This window comes from Dama dama, chromosome X (assembly GCF_033118175.1).
Source record: "Dama dama isolate Ldn47 chromosome X, ASM3311817v1, whole genome shotgun sequence".
Lineage (NCBI taxonomy): Eukaryota > Metazoa > Chordata > Mammalia > Artiodactyla > Cervidae > Dama > Dama dama.
This window is the reverse complement of record NC_083714.1, coordinates 103,571,246-103,585,972: the sequence shown is the minus strand read 5'-3', so window position 1 is coordinate 103,585,972 and position 14,727 is coordinate 103,571,246. Positions and strand designations below refer to the sequence as shown.

Here is a 14,727-nt window from a genome sequence, read left to right as displayed (position 1 = left end):
TACTGCATCATAATAAAAGGACCAACTCATCAGGTAGAAACAGTAACCCTAAATGTGTATGTACAAAATAAAAGAGCCTCAAAATACATGAAGCAAAAACTGAGAAAGCTGGTTAAAAAAAATAGACAAATCTATAACTTTAATTTGGGTTGCAGTATCCTACTCACAGTAAATAATAAAACTACTAGGCAGAAAAGGATCAAAGACATAGAAGAAGTATCAATTAACACAATCAATTAACACCATTGACATATATATTATATATATATATATATATATATATATATATATATAAACTCATGAAGCATTACAAAAAGAAAGGCCATATCTTAGCTCATAAAGCAAATCTGAACTAACTTAAAATCCTGGAAATCACACAGAAACTATTTTATGACTATACAGAAATTAAAATATAATTCAGTAACACAAAGACAACAGGAAAATCTCCAAACACTTGGAAATTAAACAACACATTTCAATGAGTCAACAGGGATGTCTGAAAGTTATTGACTAAATGATTACATTAGAACAGTGGAAAAGTTAGTCAGTAATCTAAGCTCCTGTTTCAAAACACTGAAGAGCAAATTAAATCCAAGCAAAGCTGGAGAGAAATAATGAAGATAAGAGAGCAGTGAAACTGATAATAGAAAACAAGTCAATAAAACAAAAAGATGGGTATTCAAAAATGTTAATAAAATTGATAAACCTCTAGAAGACTGATAATGTTAAAAACAGATAAGAAACAATCATTAATATAAAGAATGAGACAGGTATATTGCAGCAGGTTTTTTTTTAGATTTTTTTATTCTGTTAGTTTTTAAATATAAATGTATTTATTTTAATTGAAGGCTAATTACTTTACAATATTGTAGTGGTTTTGCCATACATTGACATGAATCCACCACAGGTGTACATGTGTTACCCATCCTGAACCCCCTTCCCACCTCCCTCCCCATCCCAACCCTCTGGGTCATCCCAGTGCATCAGCCCCGAGCACCCTGTCTCATGCATCGAACCTGGACTGGCGATTTGTTTCATATGATAATATACAAGTTTCAATGCCATTCTCCCAAGACATCCCACCATCGCCCTCTCCCATAGAGTCCAAAAGACTCTGTTATATGACTCTTATATGACTCCTATATGACTCACATATAGGGTTATCATTACCATTGTTTTAAATTCCATATATGCGTTAGTATACTGTATTGGTGTTTTTCTCTCTGGCTTACTTCACTCTGTATAATAGGCTCCAGTTTCATCCACCTCATTAGAACTGATTCAAATGTATTCTTTTTAATGGATGAGTAATATTCCATTGTGTATATGTACCACAGCTCTCTTATCCATTCGTCTGCTGATGGACATCTAGGTTGCTTCCATGTCCTGGCTATTATAAACAGTGCTGTGATGAACATTGGGGTACACATGTCTCTTTCAGTTCTGGTTTCCTCAGTGTGTACACACAAATCTTTTTTTTCAAAAAAAAAATAAAACCTAAGAAAAAGCAGAAATTAAATTGAAAAATAAATAAGAAGAAAGTAGAAATATTAGTTATTGAATTGTAGTCCAAGACCAGAGTATGCCTACGATTTTAATCAAGTCACTTCACTTCTTGAATCTCAACTGCAAATTAGGAAAAGTCAAAGATAAAAATAATAAATTCATAGTTTCTGTGTGTATTATACTATCATAGTGCTTAAGAAATATTAGTAATACTGAAAATGATTAACAAAATGGAAAAGAAATCTACAGAATGATAGCAATGTTTGCAAATCATATATCTGTTAGAGATTAATACACAAAACATATAGAGAATTCAAAACTCAATATAGGAAAGCAAATGATATAAATAAAAATGAGCAATGTACCTGATTTGACATCTTTACATAAAAGGTATTCAAATGGCCAACAGATACATAGAGAGTGCTCAACATTACTAATCATCAAAGAAATGCAAATAGAAATCAGCAGTTAACCTGATAAATGAATTAAAGTAATGTAATTGCAGGTGCTCAAACATGAATTTATATACTAACTGTCCCAAGTAACTCCTGTATATTTTTTCAGAATAGAAGTGTTTTGTGTTCACTGTTGCTTTGACCATATTCTCTGACAGTGCTACAAGTTGTTTCCCTCCTGAATTCTCAAGGACTTATATTAAATCCTCAAGCCAAGGTCCTTCATTTCTCTTAATACAAAGGCACAGCAATCTGGTAGGTGTGGATCATTCCAAAACAATATGATTTGAAGATCATTTCATACAGGCTAATATATATTTACTTCATTCCCATTAACTCCTGCATTATGTTCCACAGTATAAGTTATACCATTGTTCATTGTCATTCCCCTGTTGATAGATGTTTAGGTTATTTATAATTTTTCATGGTTATAATCAGTGCTGAAGCAAACATCTTTATTGTATATGTACCAACCTCTGTATATAATATATTACCTCTCTGTAACACCCCAAAGTCAAATTTCTGGGACATAGAGTATTTGATCTTTTTGGTAATAATAAACATTAAAAAAATTCATCCAGTGTGACTACCATTTTTTATCTCCAGCCGGTAGTGTATAATTATTGCCCATTTCCATATATTTTGCCAACACTTGTTCTTATGAAACATATATTCCAGTCAAATTAGTGAGAAATTGTTCTCATTTTATTTTTTTAAGTTTGTATTATTTATCTTAAAGTTTTTATTGGAGTATAGTTGATTTAAAATATTACAGTAGTTTCTGCTGTACAGCAAAGTGAATCAGTTATACATCTACATATATCCACTGCTTTTTAGATTCTTTTCTCATATAGGTCATTACAGAGTATTGAGTTCTCTGTGCTATACAGTAGGTCTTTATTAGTTATGTATTTTATATATAGTAGTATGTATATGTGAACTGCAATTCCAGTTTATCCATCCTCTCTTTTGCCCCTGGAAATCATGTTTGTTTTCTACATCTGTGACTCTATTTCTATTTTGTAAATAAGTTCATTTGTATCTTATTATTAAATTTCACATATAAGCAATATCATTTAAGATCTTTTTTTCTTTATCTGACTTACCTCATTCAGTATGACAATCTCTAGGTCCATCCATGTTGCTGCAAATGACATTATTTCATTTTTTAAAAATCTATTTTCCATGATTAGTAGTGATGTGAAACGTCTTTTTATATGTTTATTGACTATATACCACCTGTGAATTATTGATTTTTTAATTCTTTTTATTACTTGTATGATTTTTTTAATCAGAGAAGGCAATGGCAACCCACTCCAGTACTCTTGCCTGGAAAATCCCATGGACGGAGGAGCCTGGTGGGCTGCAGTCCATGGGGTCGCTAAGAGTTGGACATGACTGAGCGACTTCACTTTCACTTTCCACTTTCACGCCTTGGAGAAGGAAATGGCAGCCCACTCCAGTGTTCTTGCCTGGAGAATCCCAGGGATGGGGGAGCCTGGTGGGCTGCCATCTATGGGGTCGCACAGAGTTGGACACTACTGAAGTGACTTAGCAGCAGCAGCCGCATGATTTTTTAATATGTGCTAGACATAAAGCCTGTGTTGTATTTGGATGTCTTTCAACTGTTTATGGTATTTTTACTATTCAAATGCTTTTAATTTTTAGTAATATTGAACATATATCTATTATGAGACAAGGCATTATTGTGTTTCTTTTCATGATGATATCCCCTATTAGGGAGTGAATTTCTTGAGAGCAGTGGTGTTTTATTCATCTCTATAGCAACCAGCAAAGAGCCTGGATTATTGATAGTATTTCAGTCAATATATTTGTAGCATCGAGTTGATGATGTTTTTAAACCAAAAGGATGACAGTGACTCTCATAATAAATAAATGAGTTAAAATATTATTGGGAAACATAAAGCCTGAGATTCCTTGTTTTATATCATTTGTAGTGAAAATCCCTTTCTATCAGCTCCAAGAATAGTTATTCTTCAATCTGTTCTTCTAGCTCTTGATCTTACTCTCACAGGATGTCCTCCCTCTCCTTTACTTCTTTCCCAGCATCTCTCTGAAATACAAAGTTTTCCAAAGCAGAGTCCATAGACTACAGACAAGGCAGCTTCCCATATCCCCTGCCCAGAGGTGGTATTTGTACTGAAGTAGCTTTGGAGTTTAAAATTGTCCCAATGCCCTTCTCTCCGGAATTCCTTGTTATGAAAAAACAAACAAGATGGTAAGGGAACAGGGATGGGCAAGGAAACCTAACCAGCTGAGTCTGTACCACACAGGGTGGTAAGACATTCACTGTAAGACATATACAAAAGGGGCACAGTCTCCATTCAGTCCTATTCAGGGACATGCTGAAACGATCTCAAGAATGGTGAGGGCCTCATGTGCTTAAGCAGAGAAATTATTGTGTTTAAGATAGCCTAGCTTCCAACTTTACCCAGTTAAGGGAAAAATGATCTACTTGTGCCATGCCATGTTGTAGAATAGTAAAATGAAGACAAAGTCAAGATAATAGTCATGGATTCTCAAGCTTAAAAAATTTATTAATTATAAAAGTACAATAATCAAACATAACAAGATTGCTTATTTCCCAAGCATATACCCTGCCTGGATGCCACAGAGGAAAAGTCCCATTGGGTTAAAACAGAGTAATCTCCAAGTGACCATGCTAACTGAGGCAGTTTTTTAGTATTTCCAGGGGTCTAACAAACTTGTGTATGAGATTGCTCATGATCCTAGGCTCAAAGCCATGCCTCTGTAACAAGAACTAGTATAAAATAGAGGGAAAAAACAGAGTGTTGCTCTAAATCACTGAAATAATGAGGCCCAGATATAGGAGTTATAAAGACTAGAGCTTAATAATATACTGTTCTATAATTTCTTTAAATAAAAATGACAAAAAAAAAAAAAAAAAAAAAACACCAATCATTTCACTGCAGGCTCCTTTCCTCAACAAAAAAATGAAGAGTCAGTTTCTGGCACTGTTCACCTACTGTGTCTCCTGTCAAAAAAACAAAAATGAAAACCACTAGGGAGTCTCTTCCTCTGTTTATTCAGAAATACAATGAAAACAGCACACATAAAACAGTTATAATGTCCAAAACAACTATCTGTACTGATCTTGGGAAACATCTACAGAAAGGAAGGAGAGCTTCTTAATAAGATACTGTCTCTCCCCCTGTCTCCAACACTCCACCAGAAAAGAAATGGGAGGTAAAACCAGTATTTGAGAATCAAAGAAATATCCTGTCACTAGTGAAAATTCTATCCTCTTCCATTCCACTCCTAGCCCAACCACCCCACCCCCATTTCCCTTCTACCTATACTGTTCATAATATAGTAAGTGTGGAAAGATAAAATGTAACTGGTTAAGCTGGACTGGCCAAGGTTTGAAAAGTTGTGGTAAATTTCCTCTGTACTTCTGACAGGGTGACATACAATGTGGTCCAGACAGAGTGAGGGTAGGGGAAGAAAACAGATTTCAAAGCAATGGATTTGGCCTACTTAATTCCTTTAGACCCTAATATGCTCTGAGTATAGAAACAGGTGAGAATCCTATAGTTAGCAATGAGTAGAATGTAGGGAAATTGAGAGAAAGAGATAGTATTGCTTCCAGTGACCACTCGTCAATTATCCTTGCTGTTGACTCAAATTTAGCTCTTTATCATCCAGAAAGCTTAATCCTCTCCTTCTTCTAGGGTAAATATAGAGTACTATAATTATCATAGTGGTAATCATAATACTTTGTTGTTCATCTAAGTATCACTTGTCATTTTTGCCAACATCCATTAATGATAATCCTCACAACATTCCTGTGAGGTAGATATTTGGATCCCCATTTTACAGATGGGTTAACTGTGGCACAAAGAGGTGATGTGACTTGCCTAAGGTCAATAAAGTGAGAGACGAGAAAATGTGGAAGAGAGATAACAGGGTAGCACCTCTATTGTCAGAGAGCCATATTTTTCAGTGAGAAAAGATAGTGCTAAATGTTTCTTTAAATTGGGCACATCCACTTTCTTCAGTGTACATACTTCTATATAGGTATTGGCACACTATGGAAGATCAATAATTTCCCTTGGCTTATTAAAGATTAGGTCAATTCCAAATGATCTGGTTCTTAAAAAAAAAAAAGTTTTGAGAGAAGGATACACCCCAAGTTCCTGGAACTCAGGTCATACAAATCACTAATTCCTGAATTTTGCAGATCACTTTGTTTCAAAGAGCTATTGGAGTTCTAAAAATGTTACTATCATGTACATAAGCACTGTGCTCTAGGTGTTTCCACAGTTATAGAAGTAAACAATTCAGATACCACTATACAGGTACTCTGGAACTGAGTAATTAAGTAAGCAGATGGCAAAGTGTGGGAGCCAGGTTTCTCACTGTTGGAGTGGAAGGTCAGAGTAAACAAAGGTTAAATTAATAGTAAACAAAGGATAAGATGATCCATGTGATAATGGATTGGAGTTGGATACATCAGTATGAACTCATGTTTAGGTTAATAAAGATATGGATGATTACATACAGAACTATCTATAGATACATGTATGTATATATAGATATACATGGGTTAGTATATATGCATATATTTCCTTGCTCTATCAGCTGAAATGACCTAGAGGCAACAAGACAACTGTAGCAATAAGCATACCTAATGCCCAGATCTTGATTTCTAACATAATTTTCCATTAACAGAAACCAGGACGCATTAAAGAAATGGTTGATTATAGGATTGGGAAAAAGAAAAAAGAAATACAAGATGAGCTTGGAGCATCTTGTAGTGCTACAAAATAAAGGTGTCCTAAAAAAAATGATGGGGTATGTCCAAAGTACATGAAAGTCAAGCCAAAAGAGTGTCCAATGGTCAAAGCTGGAACTATTTGAGAAACAAAATAAGTTGTATTGGATTATAACCCAAAGTACAAAATAAATATCCATGAGTCCATAGTGATACCTACCAATAAATGATTGAATAAATAAATAAATGAGGGAGAAGAGACAAATCTCCTATGCAGAATTCCCAATAATTATGTAGATACTCACCCTCAACGATGTAGTGCATAGCTAACCACTCCTTAAGTGCAGACTGTACATTGTGATTTCCTTCCAAAGAGTACAGTATGTAAGGTGGGACAGAGGAGAAACCTGACAGACAGTATCTCAGCCAGATGATCAAGATTAACATCAAGAGTATACGTCATGTTAATATGTATGGAAAATGACAGTTCAACTTTGTGATCTTCATTCTCCAAACCTGTAAGCTCCGTTTAATCGTGAAAAATAATTAGATATTAGTTGAGGGGCTCCTCAAAACTGTCAAGGTCATAGGAAACAAGGAGAGTCTGAGAAATTGTCACAACCCAAAGAAGCCTAAGGAACTATGACTACTAAATGAGATGTGGTATCCTGAATGGATGCTGGAACAGAAAAATGATATTAAGTAAAAGCTAAGAAAATCTGAATAAAGTTTAGATTTTAGTTAATAGTAATGTATCATCATTACTTCATTAATTGCAACAAATATATCACTCTAATGAAAGATGCTAATAACAGGGAAAACTGGGCTTGAGGTATAGGGAAACTGTACAATTGTCATAATTTTTCTATAAATCTAAAACTGTTTTAAAATTAAAAGTTTATTTAAGAAGAAATTATTCTTGCAAACCTTTTTGTCTTGCCCATACATAATTCACTCTACCTAATGTACTCAGCTGTTCATATTCTTCATATTTTTCCTGAATTTTCCAATAATAATTATCAATAGTAATGGTCAACTGCCAATCATCTACAAATGGGTGAATTCCACTGCAACAAATTTCAAGATATTATTCAACCCTATCGAACAAAACCATTTTCTATGCCATAGGCAACCATCCACATAATGGTGGTTTGCTGGTGTGAGCACAGTAAATACAATAAATTCCAAATGCTACCTTTGAGAGACAGTTCTTTTCCACATTTATTTAGCAAAGTTCTATGTGTTCTTGGTGTGGTACAGCACTATATTGTATTTGAGTACCTGTACTCCATGAAATATTCTTAATGAATTATGACATATTTCCTAAAGAATATATAAATAATTTGTAAAGATTTTATCATTATTTGGAGGGAAGAGGACAATGAAAATAGGATTAGAATATTTTCCTGGCCATAGACAATTAATAAATCATTAATAAAGTCCCTCATTACTTTGCAGGGAAAATTTGAATAAAAGCTTAAAGATGTCAGGGATATCAATATTTGGGATCCTAATTTAAATATCCTACTTAGTAGGATTTGAACATAGTCTTTATTTATAAATAGATCATATGCTCCAATGCAAAAGATTTTGAGGTCTGAGGGGCACAGGTCAGTTATGAACTCTGAAAAAGAAGTTTCAAATCCAAACTCTGGAGAAAAAGAGTATGTCTTTGGATTCTACTGTGAAATACCATATCAACTACTCAATTATAAGCTTAACTTATGTATGATGGTAACTTTAACAACATAAGTTTCACCTTTAACAACCTGTCTTACAGCTGCATAGGGAGATACTCCCTATGCTTTAACAATTAGTCTGTAATGTGGAACTTGCAACCAAAAGTTAAGGTAAAACCTATGTCAAAATAACAAGGGTAAAATAGTAAAAATCTACATATCATTTTGAAAAATACAGGTAGTCCTTGAATTTATGAGGATTTATGATCTGGAAAGACACTGTAGCTTGAAATGAGATAAATCAAACCTGAGATATTATAGAAAGTGTTAAAAATGGAAAAAAAATTGTGTGCCTAATGTTATATATCAATGACCATAAGCACATTTTACTTACCATTTAGTCAACTGTAAATTATTCTGTAAGTGGTTTAAATTTTTCTGAAGCATAACATACAAAATAAGACAAATACTGCAACCAATCATGTCATTTTTTTAAAAGTTGGTTTAATAATGTGATCCCTGGGAGAATGAGTGTGCAGGTCTATAAACCTCAAAGAAACATCTTGGGAAGAAATCTGACCCATATTTGTCTCATCTGCAAAATATTAATGATGAGTAGGACTATGTAGTTGATAGGATCCCTTCTTGGTACTAGAATTCTATAATTTAGTCAGAATAAATGGCCTTGGGAGGTAGCCTAAAGTATTCAAGAGAGACTGGTTAAATATCTGCCAAGGAAAAGGGGATACCATATGAAGAGAATATTTTCCAGGAGAGAAGCTGTGTCCACAATTAAGTGATTAAAAGCTCCCCTCCCCAACCCTGGGAGAGGACATTTGCCATGTGGAGGTAGATCTGAGGTCCAGCGCCTGGAACAGAGAGAGGGTTTTATGTCCCAGACATTATGATAAACCAGTCTGATTAGGTAACCAAATGTGTATATTAAGCAACTTGCTATAATGGATAAAAGAAATGTCTTAGATGTTCACAGCAGTTGTAGAACATCAAATTGCTTTCTGTTTGCTATTAATACTTTTCACTAAAATCTTATATTCCATTTGAAACATACAGGAATGCATGTTAATAACCATGGAATTAAAACATTTTCTCTTCTAAACTCTCACCTCTGCGTGACACATGGCCCCAGTGTGTCATTTTTTCATCATGCAGTATGTTCATAACAGTAGCCTTATGTAAACAGAAGAATAAACAGTACAGCTATCACCTCAAGACACTGTCTCAACAGATTGTCATTTGAATGACGCTTGTGATTACAGCACTTTTGATATCCTATACAAAGGAAAGTTCCCCTCTATTTGTTTACAGGATCATCTTGGGTCTACTTGCTCCTATCACTGCCCAATTCACTCTCCTGAAACATTTTTTTTCCATACTGGCATGTTAGTGTGTGCTTTGAAAATTTTATCCAAGTTTAACATAACAAAGAATGTAACTGTGTAGAAAAATCTTTAATCCTGAAGGAGGAGGAGGAAGAAGAGGATGAAAAGGAGGACAAGAAGATCCTTTATTTCCCTTTGATGGACTAAAGAAGCAAGAAGCACCAGCACTGTCTGAAAACCACAATGTAAGAACAAATAGGAATGGTTTTACACAATCTTTGAGTTTGGTATGGGACTCAGTTTATTCACCAAGAATGTGCCCTATACTCAGGACCCAAATATCTGTAAATCTTATCAACCAACTACAATGTTATGCCCTCTTTTGCCTGGGAACTTGAAAAAAGTCATTTTAGGACACTACCAACCACATTGATATATTGATTCAAAAATATGGATAAGAATTCTATAAAACAAGAGAAAAAAAAAAAGCAGCATATGTTTGTTCACAGCCTTGAATTTGATTCCTGTGTTCTTATTGTAGGAAAAATGTCCTATCTCATAACGGGCAGGGGAGGGGGCAACCATGGGTGCCGCACTGGAATTCAACCCATGTGGAGGTTGAAAAAAATTGGGGATGAGACAAGGAAGAAATGAAGATGGAATATAAGGAGTCTTCACGAAAGATCAGCTATCTTTTCCTCCAGTCTCATCAGTCTGGGTCAGTGAGCTGTATCCCATCCCACAGGCAAGCTGAGTCAAAGAGGAAAAGATGATCATGATCTTATAGAACACGGGCGTGTGCACGAAAGAGACCAGTGCAGCTCTTCTAGTGCAGTCTGTACCGCTTACGCGGTGTCATGGCGCCGGCGGTGCAGAGACAGGTGGTCAGAGCGAGAAAAGCTACGATTGCAGTCTGTGCACCGGAAAGGCTTGATGCCTGTGTGCTTGCGGAAATGGCGGGTGAGCTCATCCGAGCGAGCAAATTTCCAAGAGCAACCATCCCAAGTGCATTTATAAGGCTTCTCTCCTAAAAAAAGAAAATATGACAAAACAAAAGAAGTCAGACAAGAGACGTTTGGATACTGAAAAGATAACAGAGTACATAACCTTTTATTAAGGCTTTGGTCAAAAACTTAAGCAATCACTTTACAGACTTTTCTCCTTCACTTATACTGAAGTCCCAAAGAAAAGCAATGATGGTTGAAAGGAAAACACATAGGCTGTGCCTCAAACTGGCCTTTGTTTAAATCCTGGCTATAACACATAGTAGTTGTGTGACCTTAAATAAGTCATTTCTCCCTGACTGGGTCTCTGTTTTCTCATCTCTTAAGAGGGATAAAAATATCTCACAAGGTTGTTTGAAAGGTTGTTTAAACACAGCCAACAAATGATGAAACTGAGATCCAAACCCAAATCATTGATATTTTCCACTATACCACATGGTAGTAACTATATTTTCTTCTCTAATACCTCCCAACAAATGGTCTGAAATAGAACCATACATGCAGAAAAAATGTGTGATTCACTGGAATGGAATCTCAGCTTTCTCTGTGAAAGACCAGAAAGACCTTTCTCTGTGAAAGATCAGAAACTCAATGGCATGGAATGGGGTGAGAAGTGTCAAGTCAAACTATTTGAAATAGATGCACTTAGGCTATATATTGGATATGTATGCTCTGGGTAGAAAACTAAGTGAAAAAAGTAATATTAACACAGTATGACTCCCATAGTGGTGTATATATCACCTAACACATATTTATATATTCAGAAAAAAGGCAAGATCAATTCACTTAAATGTAAATTATGAGAGGAATTAACAGTGAGTGAATATCCAGAAGGTGAGAATGAGAATGGCGAGAAGAGGAATTTCTCTTTTTACTTTGCACCTTTCTGTATTGTTGGAATGTTTTAAAAATCATGGTATTGTATCTTATAATAAAAATTTTAAAGTAAAAAGATAAGAAGCTATATAATAAAAAATAAATATTTACTATGGTTAAGGTCATAGGATTAGGGTAATGATTATTTTCCTTGTAATGTGCTTCTCTATTTCCCATCTTCTACAATGACCATGTATAATCTTATAAATAAGTGACAATGAAGATACAAAATGCATTGTTTTCATTCATTATTAAGTTTATTTATTTATTTATTTTTGGCTGTGTTGGGTATTTGTTACTGCACATGGACTTTCTCTAGTTGCAGTGAGCAGGGGCTAATCTTTGTTGTGATGTGTTCTTACTGAGGTGGCTTCTCTTGTTATGAAGCACAGGCCCTACAGTGCATGGTCTTCAGTAGTTGTGGATCTTGGGCTTAGTTGCATGTGAGATCTTCCTGGACCAGGGATCAAATCTGTGTCCCTGCATTGGCAGGTGGATTCTTAACCACTGGACCCCAGGGAAGTTCAAAATGCATTGGTATTTTAATGGTTTGTCTTACTCTAGCTCATTCTCCCCTTTCTCCTTATAAATGCTCCAGAGTATTTTATTTTATGTTGTAGTAAATTCTGGTGGCAATCTGGTTTGCATATGTTGTTTTTCAGCTTACTGCTCAACACTTACTAATCTTTCCAAGTGCTTACTAATTTAATTAACTGTGTAACTTTCAAATAATGGGCAACAGAATGACATTCACTCTGACTCACAGTTGTGGAAAATACCAAGGCAACTATTTTGAGGATTCATTCCAATTACTGATAATTTCAGTATTGATACCCATTATTTGATACCTATTACTGATAATTTCAATATTCAGACATTGGTGCATTAGCTGTTAAGAATAATGGGATAAGAGTTGGATGTACTGAAAACAAAAGATGGCCAATGAAATGTTATAAAATGAAAAGGAAAAGCTACTGAATAGCTAAGCATCACACACACACACACACACATGCACAGTAGGATTCCATTTATGGTTGGAGGTAGGGGTAATGTGCAACACTAAACATTTTTAAACTCAAAAATGACTTGATCATGTTGAATGTTGAAATGATCTAGCCATGATATGCAAGATGGATTACAATGGGTACAAAGCTACTGGCTTAATCTCTTGTCTGGCACATATAGGTACTCAAAATATTTATTGAATTGATGAGGGAAACTAGAGTAAATGTAACATAAGATTGAAATAAATAAAATCAGAAATAAGAGACAAGATATTACAATGGATGCCTCAGAAATAAAAATGGTCAGAAAAGACAATTATGTATAACTATATGCCAACAAACTAGATAACTTATAAGAAATGGATAAATTCCTAGAAACATAACCTACAAAAAGTAAATTAAAAAGAAACAAGAAGCTTGAATAGATCAATAACAAATAAAGAGATTAAATCAGTAACCAAAAATCTCTGAACAAAGAAAAGCCCAGGACCAGAGTGCTTCACAAATGAATTCTACAAAACATTCAAAGAATTTATACTAATTCTTCTTAATATCTTCCAAAAATGGGATAGGAGGGAACACTTCCAAACTTATTCTATGAGGACAGCATCACTTTGATATCAAAACCAAAGTGCAAGATAAGAAAACTATAGGTCAATATCCTTGATAAATACACATGCAAAAATCCTCAATAAAATCCCACCAAACTGAATTCAACAGTATATTAAAAAGACTATGCACCATGATAAAGTTAAACTTATCCCTAGGATGATGCAAGGATAGTTCAGTGTATTTAATCAATCAGTGGGATAAAACACATTACCAAATTTAAGAAAAAATTGGCATGATTATCTTAATAGTTGCAGGAAAGCACTTGAAAAAGTTCATGGTGGATTTTCAAGATGGCGGAGGAGTAAGAAATGGAGATCACCTTCCTCCCCACAAATACATCAAAAATACATCTGCATGTGGAACGACTGCTACGGAACACATTCTGAATGCTGGCAGAAGACCCCAGACTTCCAAAAAGGCAAGCTAATCTCCACAGAATGAAGTAGGGCAAAAGATAAAGATTTAAAAAAGAGACAAAGGAATTGGGATGGAGACCTGTATCCCAGGGAGGGAGCCATAAAGAGGAAAAGTTTCCACACACTCAGAAACCCCCTCACGAGCAGGGACAGAGAAGTTTTAGAGCCTTAAAGGGGAACTCAGCAACAGGTGCTTGGAAGGCAAAATGGATAGAATTCACCACAGAGATGGTTGTCGATTAGCACATCCCAGCCCAAGACACTGTTTGCACACCTGCCATGGCACATGGGGATTGGGTGCTGAGGCTCAGGCTTCAGAGGTCAGACCCCAGGGAGAGGACAGGGGTTGACTGCCATGAAGATACTCTAAGGGGGCTAGTATGACACAGCTGAGGGAATCCAGGGAAAAGCATGGGCCTAACACAGAGGCAAGAGATAATTGTAATGGGAACCCTTTAACTCCACACAGATCACAGATCACAGGACCCCACCTTTGTGTGTGCCATAGGTGGGACAAGCTGCAGCTGTGGACTGCAATGCCAAAGGCTGGGATATACTGGCTGGCCACCACAAAGGTTGGCCTGAGTGCTGGAGGCAGAACTAGCTACAACAGAAGTTTGAGATTCCAGAGCAGGATATGCCAGACAGTTGGCCACCACCAAAGCCTGCTCAAGTGCCAGAGGCATGGGAAAAGATGCCACTACAGTCCTGATCCCAGTGGTTGCTGCTATCATCAAGCTTTGAGCAGCTGCAGTTCACTGCCCACACCTTTCTGGGAGGCTATACAGCTTGGCTCGGCCAAGGGACATACGACATAGGGCCAATTCCCCTGGGGGAGCCCATGACCTGACTCAGGCAGGACCAAATTTTTGCACGTCTTGGCCACCACAGGCACTCCCCTCACACACCAGTTGTGTCTGTTGTAAACCTCACTGTTTGCTGCCCAACTGAGCGAGTGAGACCAAATAAGCCACTACTTTTGCCCCCTCTTATCTGGACAGGGAACAGACACTGGAGGGTGGCCTATAAGCAGAGATGGGGGCAAAACCAAAGCTGAGCACCTGGAGCTGTGTGGCCAG

The 14,727-nt window shown here is 36.1% G+C and overlaps 1 protein-coding gene across 1 annotated transcript in view; it reads right to left on the bottom strand.

The window, feature by feature from the left end:
- Positions 1-8,719: 8,719 nt before the first annotated feature.
- Positions 8,720-14,727, bottom strand: part of KLF8 (KLF transcription factor 8) — a 342,852-nt gene continuing 336,844 nt past the window's right edge. Inside the window, exon 5 of the mRNA XM_061135861.1 lies at positions 8,720-10,763. Within this exon, the coding sequence (XP_060991844.1) occupies positions 10,582-10,763 (182 nt within the window). The 3' untranslated portion in view covers positions 8,720-10,581. The remainder of the gene's footprint in view (positions 10,764-14,727) is intronic.